Consider the following 16,618-nt stretch of genomic DNA (forward strand, 5'->3'; position numbering starts at 1 on the left):
TATCTCTAGTTGTTAGACGAATGGGTGAATTGATGAAGTCGCGCCAGCGAACAGTTGCATCAAAAAAGATTAACTCAGTAGGTGCTGAGGTAAAGAATGGAGTTTCAATTCTGGCAGCAGACTTTAATACAGTTGTCAAGTCATCAGTGAGAAGTTCTTTCTTCAAGAATCAGTATTTGAGAATGAAGAAGGAAACTTCAGATATCGCCACTTAGTTTGAGTGGGAGTACATGGCTGTGTCTCTTGCGTCTGGGAGACAAGACCACGTAGATTGCCTGACCTTAGGGCAAAGACATATGAGACCAGTGATTTCTGATATTTTGTTTTACAAGTTTTTAAACTTGCAGGAGAAGCCTTGAAGATTTTTTCAAAAAGATCAGAAGTAGAAGTTGTTGTAGTAGAAGCCTTAGAGTTTTCCAAGATTATCAGAGACTATTGTTGCAGTGGGAGGCAAGATCGATGTTTTGTCTCCAAATGGGAGATTTTTGGGATAATGGAGCCAAAACAGATGACCCGTGTCCTACGAGGAAAATGATTTTCAACATTACTACCAATTCCTACAAGGAGTAGGATATTATTGTCTTATAAGGTTTAGTGAGGGTATTTTCAATTGTGTAATCCTAAGTAGCTATTGTTAGGATACTTAAAAGCAAGATATTAATATCTTGAGTGTGATCTCCATTGTAATATTCCCAACTATAGTTGAACCTGCTTTTTCACAGAAGACTGGACGTAGTTCCAAGATAGGGGCGAACCAGTATAATCCCGGTAGTGTTAAGCTTTACTATCCCTATCTTTTATTCTTTTGTTATTGTTACTTACTTATTTGCTTTTAGCCTATGGAAGGGGAAAATCAAATAGTTCATGTTTGAAGAACTTACCGGAGGATCGATTGATCTATATTTTTTTCCAACAAACAACACACACGAACACCATTTTTTAAAAGAAAAAATTGTAAGAGATTATGGAAGGTATCAAGATGAAAGAGAGAGAGAAAAAAAAGCACCAAGTCTAAGTGCTAAGAAAGAAACTAAATATTTTTCAAAAAGGAAAAAGAAAGAAACTAAATAACATAAAAGTAGAACAAGTGAAGGGAGGAGGACAATTTTGATGTTCGTAAAATATTTTTAGTTATTTTAGTTATTAGAGCTGGCCACCATGGTACTAAATATCAGTCGAGACATTTCTATCAGCATGTCCATGTATCCATGCATTCGACATCGATATAAGGTATAAATCGACATTTTCATCATTATCTTACAAAAAATAAAAATAAAAAATTGAAAATTTTAAAAAATACCAACAAAATGTAATCAATATATATACAATATTAATATTAATTATTTTTTAAAAACTATTTATTTATTAATTTAAATATATTTTACAATTTTCTAATTTCTCCAATTTTTATAGAAATATTCATCGACATCGATATTTTATCAATATTTCTATCAAAATTTCGATGAAATTGAGATATTGATATTTACATCGACGACATTTAAAACTATGCTGCCGACTCTAATTTCTTCCTAAGAAATATCCAACTTTAGGAGTTGCTGAATCTATTTGAAATTTATTGAAATTTGGTCAAAGTTTGAAGACAAGTACCGTGTGAATTTGGTAAAGCACCATCATTGATTAAAAAGATAATGTCTTAAATTAGAGAGCCCTAATTTAAGTAATGCAAAAATTAGATTAATAGAACATCCAACTGTCATTAAAATAAATAATTAACTGATGGTGATCGTGCCATGGCAAGCCAGCTTTATTCCCAAAGACTCCATTTTTCTTTGCATTTTTTTCTTTTGGACAAACTTTGGCTTAGCAATAATTACAAACAATCTTTCCAAAATCAAACTTTTAATTTCATCATTAAATATCAATACTTTTATTCTTCAAATTTGGAAAATATATCGTGGAATTGATTCCTATTGTCACCTTTACATAAGAAATTAATGTTGGCGTGGGAATCTTGACGCTACACATGATAAGAAATTTAATCAGCAAAAAGTAATATTAAATATAAATAATTAAATAAATAAGCTATGTGAATAATATTATAATATTATTTCCCTGCTTGGCTCTCATTTCACCTTTTTGTTTTGTTATTTAAATCTCTTTTTAATTATCCTTTGAATTTTTAAACTTATTTCAATTTGACCCTCCAGCTTTAAACAAATTTTAGTCCTTGTACTTTTAAAAATAACTATTATAGTCTATTCTCCCATAAATTATTTAACAAATGAACATGTGCATTAATATATTGATATGAATATCTAAGAGCATTCACAGATTGTCAACATGAGTTTAGTTCAGCAGTAATTGACACTTGTCTTGATCAAGAGGTCATGAGTTCAAATCCCCTACTTCTATTTGTTGTACTCCAAGAAAAAACTGTTCTCGGGACGGAGAAAGGATGGGAAAGTCTTCCCCAATCCCCGCTCCCACAGGGTAATCTACGAAGAGTTCACGAGGATTAAGTTCCACGCAGAAAATAATTCCTCACTTATTATTGTTGGTTTTTAAAATATTTTTTTTGAAAAAAAAATAATTAATTACTACTTTATATGGTTAAATCCTTCTTATTTAAAAGAAAAAAATTTAGTACTTAGAATTTTTTAATATATATATATATATCAAGAAAAAGGGCGGTTTTTTCATCCAATGTGGAAAAATTAAAAACCTTTATGAGTATTGGTTGAAATTATATAGACGAACTAAGGTGAATATTAATTTTAAATATGACTCAATTATTGCTAAGGAGGAACAAAGATTTAATATTAGATTTGTCGAAGGCGATTAATCGACCGCCACATGTCAGCACCTGGAGTCAATAGTTGCTAAGATGATCAAGATAACTCAATAAAGAGAATTCGACGAAAACAGTTGTGTCAAATTTGCTAGGGACGAGAGCTTAAAATGTTTTGAGATATGTGATGTTGCAAACCTGTAGGATTCCAACCAATGATCTTTTGGTCAGAATTAGGTGCCTGAACCACTTGAGTATATAAATTTTGTTATTATTCAATGCTTCATTCTAAGGTAATATGAATGTTTCAAACATTAATAAAACTTCCTTAATTATGTCATGCTTGTGCTATTGCCAAGTCTCATAATCTACCTTTTACTCCTTGGACTCAATATAGTGTGCATCTTCACAATTAGTTGTCGCCGACACATATGGAATAAACCATATTAATTACGTAATTAAAGAATATATTTTTAAGTTGGTCCCTGTACTTTAATTAAAGTAATGATTTAGTCCCGAACTTTCAAAAATAACAATTTAGTCTCTATACTTTTAAATTTGTAACAATTTAATTCCTAAAATTTAGAAGGTAACAATTTAGTATTTGAAGTTTAAAGTTTGTAATAATTTAGTCTCCATTGTGGATTTTTTTAATTTTTTTATATATGTAGACCGATAAACCGATGAAGGATCGAATTAGTTTATAAATTACAAAAATTAAATCGTTATATGACAAAATTTGACATTTAATTTTGATGAGATTTTTCGTGATATGGACTAAATTATTACAAATTTTAAACTATAGGGACTAAATTGTTACATATTAAAGTTCAGGGACTAAATTGTTATTAATATGAAAGTACAGGGACTATGTCGTTACAATTAAAAGTTCATGGACTAAATCGTTATTTTAATGAAAGTACAGGACCAAACCAAATGTGCTTTTTAACCTATTTTTAAACTCGAATTAGAAATGTTGTAAATGATACCTTCTGTCTAAGAAAAAATATAAATTTAAAATGACATAATAAATATAATAGAAGAAAGTTAATGTAACAAAAAATTTCCTTTAAAGCGAGAAGTCTAAAAGTAAAGCTAAACTTTAATGTCAACGAGTCAACATTATTTTAAGGAATAGAGAACAATCACTTTTTTAATAAAATAAATTTGTTATTGAAAGCAGTTTGTAAATTTTAACCAAATGCATTACAACATTTTTATTAAAAGTAATTTAAACGATTTTTTTTTTTTGAAAGCTTAATTTAAACGAATTAATTAGTTGCTATTGGTATAAACCATGCATTTATTTAACATAGTTTAGTATTATCCTCTTACCGACCTCCACAAATCATTGTCGTGTTGTGCAAAAGAGTCAAAATCTCATGTGTTTAGTTTCAAATCTGATCTGATTTCTCTTCCAACTCCGAAAACAAATCAGTTGACTCCGTTGACTAGATAAGACATCTCTCTCGAGAAGCAGCTCGAGGTAGTCTCGTATGGCTTCCACAGCCAGCTCTTCTCCTTTCTCTCTCTCCCTTCCTCCTCTCGAGCGAAACTACGACGTTTTTCTCAGCCACAGAGTCGAAGACACCGGCAGTGGTTTCGCCGCCGATCTCCACGATGCTCTAACGGCTCAAGGAATCGTCGTTTTTAAAGACGACGGAGCGAAACCCGTGACCGAGACGCTGAGGGCGGTCGAGGAATCGAGGGCTTCGATCGTGGTTTTCTCAAAGAAGTACGCAGATTGGATTCGAATGAAGGAGATGGCGAAGATTGTAATGTGTAAGGAGAGGATGAATCAGTTGGTTCTTCCTGTTTTCTATCAGATTGATCCAGCCAACGTGAGCAAGCAGATGGGGAACTTTGAGAAGCCGTTTAGTGAACATGAAGAGAATGATATTGAAGAAATTCAAACATGGAGGGATTCTATGAACCAAGTTGGCCACCTCTCTGGATGGCATCTCAAAGAGTCGCAGTAAGAACACCCGTTGATTCTCTTCTTCTTCAATTTTCTTTTAATTTTTTTTAGTTGTACGCCATTCTAGATCAACCTTTTTTAGTTGGAGATATATGTCAACTAACGTTGAACACAAATTTTTAGTTCATCCATTTTTTATGATTTTTTTCTTTTTTATTGAAAAGGATACATTTTTCAATTAAATCGTGTTATTATTTATAAATTATATTATTTATAGATTTTTAATTTAGTCTCTTACATGTTCTAATATTTTTTTAATTATAAGCTTTTTGTAGAGAAAAAGTTTAAAACAAATTTAAATTTTTAATTCATATCTTCCAAAATTCCATGGAGTTGTGGAAATTCTGACGTTTCCACTCTACCCTAATCCCTTGTTCAGATTCCTCCCAAGAGACTAAATATTAAGTTTATTATTAACTATCTGATAAAAAAAACAAAAAAAAAGTGTATAATTGAAAACATTCAAACGTAAAAAGAATTAAATTAAAATTTTTAAATGATTAATACTATTTTGGTTTCTCTACTTTTGGTTTTTGATTTATTTTTTTCCATCTACTTTTAAACCTCTATTTTGGTCTTTGTATTATTCATGTGTTTCATCTCAAAATTAGTTAGCAATGAGAGAAACCTACGTCTAACATGCTCCCTCAAGATCATGACTATTTTTACTCATGGATCTTGACCGGATCCCATTTTTCGACTGGATGCTCATTTGAGGTTTTCTTTTTTACTACCTCTCATATCATAATAATATTCATGGGGTTTCATTTCTAGCCAATTTATTTTGAGATAACACTCCATGAATATTGATATGGTATTAGAGCCGAGCCTCACACGAGCATCTAGACCAACAATAGGATCTGGCCAAAGATTGGTGAACCCTAGAAGGCATTATCTTGAGGTGAATACTACTCTCAAAACTATTTGTTTTTCGATGTAACCTATGAATATTGATGGGCTTTTATAATATGACTAATTTTGGTCAATTTATTTTCATTTTCATCTCATTTATTTCAATCATAATTTTAGCACTGAAATGTTACGTGATCACTAAATTTCTTGAAATATAACCATAAATTTGTATTAAATAGTTTCTATCGTGTATGAAATTTATGTTAATTTTTTCAAATAAAGACCCAATTAGTCTACCTTTTAAAAGTTTGGTCACCTTTTAAAAATAACAAACTATTTTGAAAATGAACAAAAGTTGAGACTACAAAGCAAAATGAACTAAATCAGGAGTAGAAAGACTAAAATAGTATTTAAACCATTAAATTACCGGTTTTTTCCTTAAAAATTAGACACCATCCACATAACCCAAGACAAGTAATTTTGGGGGGAAATGATGAATTTAATCGTTGAATTTCATATTCCACATATTGTTCTTGCTTACTACCTGTTTAATGAAACCTCATAGGTCTGAAGAGGAGGTTATCAAAGAAATTGTGAAGCATATTTTCAACAAATTACGTCCTGATTTGTTTCGATACGATGATAAACTGGTTGGAATTAGCTCAAGATTACACCAAGTAAACATGCTTTTGGGCATAGGATTGGATTATGTGCGATTTGTTGGAATTTGGGGTATGGGTGGAATTGGCAAACAAACCATGGCAAGAATTATTTACAAAAATGTGTCCCATTTATTTGAAGGATGTTACTTTTTGGACAATGTCAAGGAAGCTTTCAAAGATGAAGGCTTGAATTCATTGCAAGAGAAACTTCTATCAGGGGCTCTAATGAAAAGAAACATTGAGATTCAAGATGGTGATGGAGCTACATTGATTAAGAGAAGAATAAGTAATATTAAGGCTCTGATTGTTCTTGATGATGTCAATCACTTGAGCCAACTTCAAAAGTTGGCGGGAGGTTGTGATTGGTTCGGTCCGGGAAGTCGAGTCATCGTCACGACGAGAGACGAACATCTTCTCGTTTCCCATGGCATTGAGAGAAGATACAAGGTCGAGGGGCTAAACCTTGGAGAGGCTCTACGGCTTTTTTCCCATAGAGCTTTTAAATCAGACTACCCAAACAAAGTCTATTTCGACGTCGCTATCCAAGTTGGCAATCGAGGTGCTTGGATCTTCTCTACGTGATAAACCAATGGAGACATGGGAGAATGCAGTAGAGAAGTTGAAAGAAGTTCGTGACAAGAAAATCTTTGAAAAGTTGAGGATTAGTTATGATTTGTTGGAGAGGTCGGAGCAGGAAATTTTTCTAGACATTGCATGTTTTTTTAAAAGGAAAAGTAAAAGCCAAGCAATAGAAGTCCTTCAAAGCTTTGGATTTCATGCTGTTCTTGGAATAGAAATATTGGAGGAAAAATCTCTCATTACTACTCCTCATGACAAGATACAAATGCATGATTTGATCCAAGAAATGGGTCAAGAAGTTGTTCGTAGATTGTTTCCCGACAACCCTGAGAAACGAAGTAGGTTGTGGCTTCGCAAGGATATAAATCTTGCTCTAAGTCGCAATCAGGTAACACTTCCAAATTGAAACGGTAAGCAATATGTCGATCTAGTAAGTCTCTAAATTTTAAACTTTAAAAAGTGTTGATAGATCCCTAAGGTTTTTGATATTATTGTATCTAATATGTTGTTGAACTTTAAAAAGTTTCTAATAAGTCATCCGTGAACTACTCATTTGGTGTCTAATATATCCTTGAACTTAAAAAAGTACCGCAGATTAAGAATTTATTGGATAGGTACAAAATAAAAAATTTAAAGACCTATTCAATGCAAAATTGAGAATTTATCTGATCTATTAGATGTTTTTTAAAGTTCAAAAACTTATTAGACGTTCTCTTGAAAGTTCAGACATCTGTTAAATTTTTTTTAAAGGTCTTCAAGTTTAGAGACTTGTGGTACAGGTCTCTCCTAAACTTGTAATTTAACCCGAAATTTACTTGGCATGTCTGTATGATTTAATTTCTTTCCTTTTGAAAATTTCTCTATTTGATTTTGTTAGGGAACAGAAGCCATTGAGGGCATAATGATGGATTCAAGTGAGAAGGGAGAGTCACAGTTGAATGCCAAGTCCTTTGCAGCAATGACCAATCTCAGAGTGTTGAAAGTTAACAATGTTTACCTTTCTGGAGATCTTGAATATCTCTCTGATCAGTTGCGGTTTCTCAATTGGCATGGACCCTTTGAAATATTTTCCACCAAATTTCAACCCCAAAAGACTATTAGAACTTGAGCTGCCCAACAGCTGCATTGAGCATCTCTGGAAGGGTTCAAAGGTACATGAAATGAGCTAAAATTTCCCATTGTTTAGAGTATGTTCTGTTAATATTCATGGGTTTCACCCCTCATCTTTTCAATATGGAATCCTTAATATGCCTCTTTAAAGTCGTGGTTCTTTTAGCTGGTCGATCTTAGCCAAATTTCATTTTTGGACTAGATGTTTGTTTGAACGTTTTGGACTTTGATACCATATTAATATTCATGGATTCCACTTGAACCAATGAGTAGCACCCATGTCTATTATAAACCCTTTTAAGTCCTTTATCTTTTCGACAACAGGATCCTTATCCTGTGCTCATACACTTATTTTGTTATTGTTTTGCAGAGTTTGGATAAATTGAAAACAATAAATCTAAGTGACTCCCAATTCATTTCCAAGACACCTGATTTCACCGGTGTTCCAAATCTAGAAAGATTGATTTTGAGTGGCTGTGTGGGACTCTCCAAGCTTCACCAATCTCTAGGGACTTTAAAGTATCTTATTCAATTGGATCTCAAGAACTGCAAATCTCTAAGAGGTATCCCTTTCAATATCAGCTTGGAATCACTTGTTATTTTATCTCTTTCAGGCTGTTCAAGGCTCAAGAATTTCCCAAAGATTATGGGAAACATGAAACATTTGTCAGAGATTCATTTAGATAAAACTTCCATACAAGAGTTGCATCCATCAATAGGAAATTTACCAAAACTTGAGCTGTTAAATCTCAAAAATTGCACAAATCTTCTCAAACTTCCAAGCACTATTGGGCTTTTGACATTTCTGAAAACCCTCGACTTAAATGGCTGCTCAAAACTCGACAGAATTCCAGAGAGTTTGGGAAACATTTCTTGTCTAGAGAAGCTTGATGTAACCAATACTCTTGTACATCAAGCTCCATTGTCCCTCCAACTTCTGACAAATCTCGAAATACTAAATTGTCAAGGTTTGTCTCGTAAATTTGTCCACTCATTGTTCCCATGTTGGAATTTTTCATGGAACTCCTCGAACTCTCAAGGCTTGAAGTGGACATACTGCTTTTCTAGCTTTGGCTCAATGAGGAATCTGAATTTAAGTGATTGTAATTTGTTGGATGGGGACATACCAAACAATCTTGAGAGCTTGCCTTCAGTTCAAATTCTTGATCTAAGTGGCAATAGTTTTACTTGTCTTCCTGAAAGCCTTTGCCAACTTGTGAATCTTAGAACTCTTGTTTTGGTAAATTGCACAAGGCTTCAAATTTTGCCTAAACTTCCACTCAGTGTGCGCAATGTGGAAGCAAGGGATTGTGTTTCACTTAAAGAATATTACAATCAGGAGAAGCAGATGCCTTCAAGTTCAACAGGTATTACTGTTATAAGTTGCCCGATAACAAATGAACTTCAGAATTTCAAGATTGATAGGATCGACCTGTCGAGTATCCACCTTCGGACGATGTTTCAAAGATACATCGAGGTAATCCTTCAAGTTTATTCTACTTTGATTCAGAAAAAGTATTTACTTTAATTTCTTACATTATTAATTTTATCTCTGAATTTTCAAATGTATTCTATTTTGATTCATGATTTTTCAATATGTCTTTTTTAGTTATTGAACTTTTAAAAAATAACTCACTACTCTAGTCTTTGTCGTTATTTTGTTGCTAATTGTTTGATAGAAGGACGGTGTAAATTTGAATATATGTATAAACTTGCTAAGTAGATATTTACTAAAAGAGCACTAGGTTGTACCTGGTTGATTCAAGGTCATAGTCATGCATTATTAGCAAGGAAGGGGAAACAAGGGGGAAACAAGGGAGGAGCTAGGTGGGGCTATTAGAAGAGAAAGGGCTCGTTGTTGGATTTTGTGGAGTCCAAATCATCAATAAGACTCGTTGGAAGGTCGTTTATGAAACTTGAATCGAAGGAAATAGAGAAAGGGATCAAAGGAGTTTTGGAAGCACTCGATCGAGCCGAGAAAAGACAACGCCTAGGCACTATACCTGAATGCGCCTACAGCGCCGCCTAGAGTTCCCCTAACACTATCCTAGAGAATCATGGTGCCCACTTATTAATGAAGCTAGTTATTTACGTAACCAAGAAGGTCTGACACATTTTTCAATTTTAACCAAGCTTTCCCCTTTCTTCAGATGCAGCCTCCACTAGTCGCCAAGGAGCTAGTGAGAGGAAAGATTGTGGTTCTATAAAGTGTCAAGTAATTCTTGTTGTGGTATGTATCTTGAGAGCTTTATAGAGTGTTAAGACATCTCATTGTAATCTTTATATTATAGGTAGAATCTAGTAGTTGCAGAAGATCACTGATCATAATCTTGAGTTTGGGATGAACTAGTGTAAACTCTAGTGTTAATTTTCTATCGTTTAATTTGTCCTTCCTTCTATTATTATCATACGAGGAATTGGTTAGATATTGGATAGCTCTAATCTTGGGTTTGAGATGAACTAGGTATAAACTCTAATTTGTCTTTCCTTCTTTTATTATCATACATGAAGGAATTAGATATTAGATAGCTCTAACTTGGAGAGGATTAATTTCCCACTCCGAAACTTTTTTTAATGCATAATAAATAGGTCTGAAAAAAAAAATTGTAACTAGGGTGCCATTTTGATTCGATTTGAATTTTAATATCCACAATATCCTATCTCAAGAGGTTGATACTTGTATTCGAATTCATTTCATCCATCTATCAAACAATTCACATTATACAAGTATCAAAATACATGTTTTAAAAACCCATCAAATGAACTAATATAGACTAATCCAAAATGAAATATACATCAAAGTTCAAGAATCAAACCTAATTTTTATATCTATGTTTCTTCTTTACTTTCTTCAATTTTCAGGCTCTTACATGGCAACAAGAAGAATACTTCTTTTCCATTCCTTACACTCAACTCATTTCATGCTTCGACCACAAAAAGCTTGGATCCTCAATCACAGTCCATTGTGCTCAAGACACACCAGAATCTGAAGATAATACGAGAATTGGGATTGCTTTATCTGCTTTCTTTGAGTTACAAAACCCTCAATCATCTTGCAGTTGCAACTTCCTCATCCAATTGGAAACAGACGATTGTCCTTTTAAATCTCCTCTAGTATTTGACATGAACGAGGACAAATTGAGGCCTCCACAAGGGCTTCTGGTGTTCTATATACCATTCAGAAAGATCAGTTATTGGTTGAGCCAATCTTGCTGTGTAGATGTCTCCATAATGGCTATGAATCCAGTGGTGAAAGTGAAGGCATGTGGGGTTTCTTTACTGTTCCAGAAAAATGGTGGGCTGTTCATTGGAAAGATTATGAAGGGTCTTTTTGGGTCTCCTGATTTTGTCCATAAGTTCATGGTTGATCATATATTGAATGGTCAAAAGCATGTGGAAGTCTCTAGCTTGTTGGAAGGAGGGACAAATGCCAGAAGCTATTGGCTAAATGCCTTGCATAGGTTTGTTTTCAAACTTTCTCTCTATCTAAATTTCAATTTGGTTTGGATTTTTATGGTTGTTTAGGGCCCGTTTGGTAACGTTTCTATTTCTTGTTCTTCATTTTCACATTTCTTACGAAATCTAAGTTTTTCAACTTTCTTAAGAAATCTAAGTATTTTGCAACTAACTGTGTTTCTTGATTCTTCTTTTAATTAACTTTCTCAAAGTTGTATAGAAATTTTGGAAACAATAACCAAAATAGGTTTTTTCCTTCTTGGGTTGGTAAGGAGAGTGCAAGCAAAGTTGCTAAGGAAGAGAATGATCATGAGTATATAAGAGAGGACAATTATCTTCATTGGTATAAGACCTTTTAGGTGGAACCAAAAGCAAAGTCGTGAGGGTTATGTCCAAAGCGGACGATATTATACTATTGCGGAGATATTTGGGATATCGTTGTGCCATGCAAAAATGGTGAACAAATCAATTAAAACATTCCGTTAGTGGTAATTGGTTTATATCTCCAACTAAGAGCTTGTAAGTTCGATTCCTCGCCCCCCACATGTTATACTCAACCAAAAAGGATCTTTGACCGAATCTTATTTTTGGACCTAATGCTTGTTTGAGAGTTTGAGATTGTGATACCATATAAATATTCATGGAATTCATCTCAAAATTAATTGACAATGAGAGAAATAACTCATGTTTATTATAAACTTTTGTTAAGTCGACCTTTATGTTCTTAATATAGAATCCTTAACAAAATCATCACTCGTTAGTTCATTCGCACCCAATATTTGGGTGACGAAATTAACAAAGTTTTTTAATCGGATCAAATCAAAAGTTTAGAAATGTTATTTGAAATTTGACCTTTCCGAATTGTGTTTTCTATCTGATGTAAATCTTATCCCTATGTCTTCGTTTTAGGACGGTCGGATCATTACCAAAGCTTCAACCAAGTAGACAACCTAATGCTACACAAGGCTGTTCCTCTACTCCTAACGCATCAAATGGACGCCAAGTGCATGAAAATGATTCAACAATCATGTTGAAGAAAAGCCTCAAATCGGTGCTATGTAGAACTTTTGAGGTTTGCATCTCTTCTTTTTTGTCGTTTCCTTTTGTTATTTTTTGATACGACATTGACACTACAAGAAAAATGAGCTTTAATGATGAAAATTGTTTCGACCTAATAAGGGTCGCTAGTAGACTCCAACGACAAAAAAGCATGCATCACACAGCTTAGCGAAGATAATGTGTTACGTCACTTGAGCGACAAAATGCCTTTTCATTACTAAGCTCTGCGACGAAAAGTGTTCCATATGCGACAATTTCGTTTTGTGATTGTCGCTATGTTCTTTTTTTTTTTCCTTATACGTGAAGTTTTTCTCTTTTCTGGTCTTGAAGGTTTATAATTATTTTGTTTTGGACCTTAAACTTTGAAATGTTCTATTTGAAGCCTCTAAATGTTGCACCAAAAAAAACTACTTTTTAATGTTGGACGACTAAAGTGTTGAACTTTCATATACTTGTTTTGGTCCTTAAACTTCTTTTTTAGTTTGTTATTCTTCTCTTATCTCCGAAATCAACGATTTTTTAAAAGTTAAGAACTTAAACAGAACGTTTGAATGTTTCAAGGACCAAAAACAAATAAACACAAAAGTCAAAGTAAATTGGTGTCAAACATAAAATTTAGAATCCTTACAAGTAGGTTTACATTGATATTCCATCGAATAATATTTTTCAGGATTTGAAGCTTAATGGTGAATACTACATTTTTCCTCGAGGAGAGATTTCTAAAGAGTGGTTTACCCTTCAAGCTTCCTCCAAATTTGCACAAAACCAAGAGATGGATGGGCTTGGCTCTCTTCGCGATATTCGCCATCGACAAGAAGTCAAAAATTTCACAATCTTTCTCGTATCAAGTAGAATCCGATGAATATCATTTAGGGCGCCCGTCGATCATTCGCTTGCATGATGGAGCATTCAACGACTCCCATCAACTATGGGTGTGTTATGAGCCTCGTGCCGTGTATCCTTATCGGTTAAACAAATGGAGGCATCTTCGTGTTTCGTTTCTACCGCATTGCTCGAACACGAAAGTAGTGTTATGTGGTGCACGTCTACTCTACAAGCAAGATTTGGATGGCTTTATCAAAACTATCATTGATAGTATACTTGGTTGCTCTCGTAACCTCTATGAGTTTTATAATAGAGTGTTTTTGAAAGGTATGTTGAGTTTGATAAGATCGCAAAGATACGATCCGAATCAGGAGGAGGAAGAAGAGGAAGACGACTACTTGATGGAATCGAAGGCGAAACTAGAAACTACTGGACCAAATTATGCTTCCACATCTAGTAATTCTTGTGTAGCTACAACAAGGAGCCTAAATGCTAACAATGATCACTATGTCGAGCTAAAGAAAAGTCTTCAACTTTTCTTCCAAAGGAGTTTACAGGTTTGTCTCTCTATCTCTCTATTTTCATGCATACTTTTAACGCAAATTTTGATTATGGACAGTTGTTTCAACTTTTTTTCCCTTTAAAAGTTACTACAAATCTAACTTTTCTCTATATATATATATATAAAGAGCTCATTAATTGCTAATTTACTTGATAATAATAGTTGGTATACTTTTGGCTTTTTGTTTTTTAATAATAATCACCTTGTACATATATCCATTATAGTATGATCAAGCTACTGTCTAATTTTAGGCCTATCTTTTTGTTCATAGCCATCGTGAGACTATGTTTGCACGTCTAATAATTTTCACATGAGCATTATAGGTGGCTCATTGGTCCAAAAAGGCTAGGATAAAGTGAGAGGAAATGAATTCAAACCCATGATAGTCACCTACTTTAAGAATTTATGTGTTTTTCAATCCCAAATGTTGTAGGGTAGCATAAACACTAACGGATATAGAAAAAAACCACTTGTAATATATCTTGCCTCGAATAATCTCATCCCTGAACAACGAAACATTCTTGCACTCTTTGTTTGATCTATGAATTCATCCACAAATTTGTCATGATTATAAAGACAAATTTCACTGACACTACTAGGTTTAAACCATGACTCTAAGATGCCACTAGTTAAAGACCATGACCCTCCACATATTTTGGTTTCACCGAAAAGATCTCATATCGATGAAGATAATTATCCTTATCTATATATCATGGATCCCTCTCTTTTCCAATGTGAGACTTTATTTGCACTCCTACTTTATTTGAACTTTTAACCCGTGTAATAATGGTGATTTACATATAATAATAATCATCTACATATTGATTGAAATAATTGTAGCAGTCACTAATTTGGTATACTGTGTTTTGCATACTTGTGATTAACTTTTTGGCAAAATAGATATTTTCGTTTGATTTTTGTGCCGTTTTTAATCTCATCCCTAAGTTTTAAAAATTTCATCGATTTTGTGTTGAATCTTTTACTGTCACCTTATAAAGAATTATGATCATGTTGTTAAATATCCCACATTGAAATGTTAAATATCCCACATTGAAAAGAGAAGACTTAACAATGGTTTATAATAGACATGGATTACTCATTTCATTGTCAATTAGTTTTGAGATGGAATCTCATGAATATTAATATGGTATCAGATCCAAGACTACTGTGCATGCATAATGAATTTTAGTGTCTTGTGATATTAAAAGTTTGATCTATTTGTAGAACCGATACGAGACAACATTTGATTTTGTCATCCCTGGACGTGACATTCCACAACTGTTTACCCGCCAGCCAGAGAGAAACAGAGCAACCATTCAACTGCCTCCAACGTTGTATACAAACAACAATTGGATTGGGTTTGTTGTTTGCACACTTTTGAACATCAACAAGAATCCAACAGCAATCTTCAACAATCTTGGTTCAATGGTACCCCATGACCTGATGTGCCAGTTTACAATTGAGCAAGGTCTTCTAAAGCCACTTCACATCCACACTACAATGGAGAACAAATGGTTATGGTTGGACCAAAGGCAATTTGTTTGGTTGTACTATACGCCACGAAGAACGTTCGGTAACGTCTTACGCCATTGCTCTTACATTCATGCCATCGTCGAAACTGATAGTCCTGAGTTGGCGGTTCGCAGTTGTGGAATTTATCTAGTGCATAATCAAGATCGGGAGAACGTTGATCAAATATTGATGGAATCTATATCCATAAAGAGGCATTTAGATGACTAGATACATAGACTAACTTTGTTGTACAATTTCAATTGAAGGGCAAACAAAATTTTGAGGTATAAACTTTGTTGGCATCAAGATGACTAGATACATAGACTAACTTTGTTGTACAATTTCAATTGAAGGGCAAACAAAATTTTGAGGTATAAACTTTGTTGTGTGTGCTTGACATGATAAGCTAAAAAATTATTCTAAAATTGATCTTAACTTCCAAAATGGTCTTCTTGGCTCCATGTTTTTGGACTCGGTGCTTCTCTCTCTTTATAACATTCAAATTTGGCCAATAAATTAATTTTGAGCAATATTTGCTGTAAATACTTTCCTTTTCTTATAGAAAATCAAAATTTGTCTTTTATCAGAATGTTAAGCATGGAGTGCAACATTTGCAGTGCTCTAGATCCAAAATCTGGTGAATTGCAGTGCTGCATCATTCAAGTTTTCAAGCACGTTATGTTCTCACAGCATAATGTCTCGCACTACTACTTCAGCATTGCTTGGGACATCTATAAAAAATCATTAATACAATATCTCAACAAAATATATTCATTTCTCATCACATGCACGAGTTCTCACAATACATTCTAAGCTCCAAAAATATACTTTAATTTAACTAACTTATTTCATCATAATTGTTCTTTTCTTTGGAAAACAATATGCTAAATAGAGAAACAAATAACAAGAGATACATAAGGGGTTGGGTTACAGAATTTTCATCTTGTTAAACTAAATAGGTTCTCCTGTCGGAGCTTAATTCTCAATGCTCTCGTGGTGAGATTTACTATAGTACTCAACTCTGCAACTTCCACTCGCACAGCATTGATGACACCTTTGAAGTTTTCAGTTAGTTTGGTGACCATGTGAAAAATAGACTTTTAGGGGATGTTCAATTCTCCAACACTCTCCTCCATGTGGACGATCGAGCTTGACGAGTTTTTGCAATGTTTATAAGGTTATTATTAGTATGCTTAACCTTGTCTTCTATGGTCTCAACCCTCACCACCAACTCTTACGTAGAACAATCGCATCTATAAGAGTATTCACTACAT

General features: G+C 33.7%; 1 protein-coding gene across 1 annotated transcript; it reads left to right on the plus strand.

The window, feature by feature from the left end:
- The first annotated feature begins 4,184 nt into the window (after positions 1–4,184).
- Positions 4,185–15,739, plus strand: LOC111012066 (TMV resistance protein N-like). The gene is given in 11 exon segments (XM_088120125.1): positions 4,185–4,724; positions 6,145–6,786; positions 6,788–7,208; positions 7,698–7,873; positions 7,875–7,971; positions 8,301–9,407; positions 10,793–11,391; positions 12,296–12,458; positions 13,116–13,180; positions 13,182–13,827; positions 15,057–15,739. Coding segments are annotated over 11 exon segments (4,911 nt in total). The 5' UTR covers positions 4,185–4,245; the 3' UTR covers positions 15,573–15,739.
- The last annotated feature ends 879 nt before the right edge of the window (positions 15,740–16,618 follow it).

This window comes from Momordica charantia (genome assembly GCF_013281855.1).
Source record: "Momordica charantia cultivar OHB3-1 chromosome 11 unlocalized genomic scaffold, Mcharantia_2.0 BLBB01000011.1, whole genome shotgun sequence".
Lineage (NCBI taxonomy): Eukaryota > Viridiplantae > Streptophyta > Magnoliopsida > Cucurbitales > Cucurbitaceae > Momordica > Momordica charantia.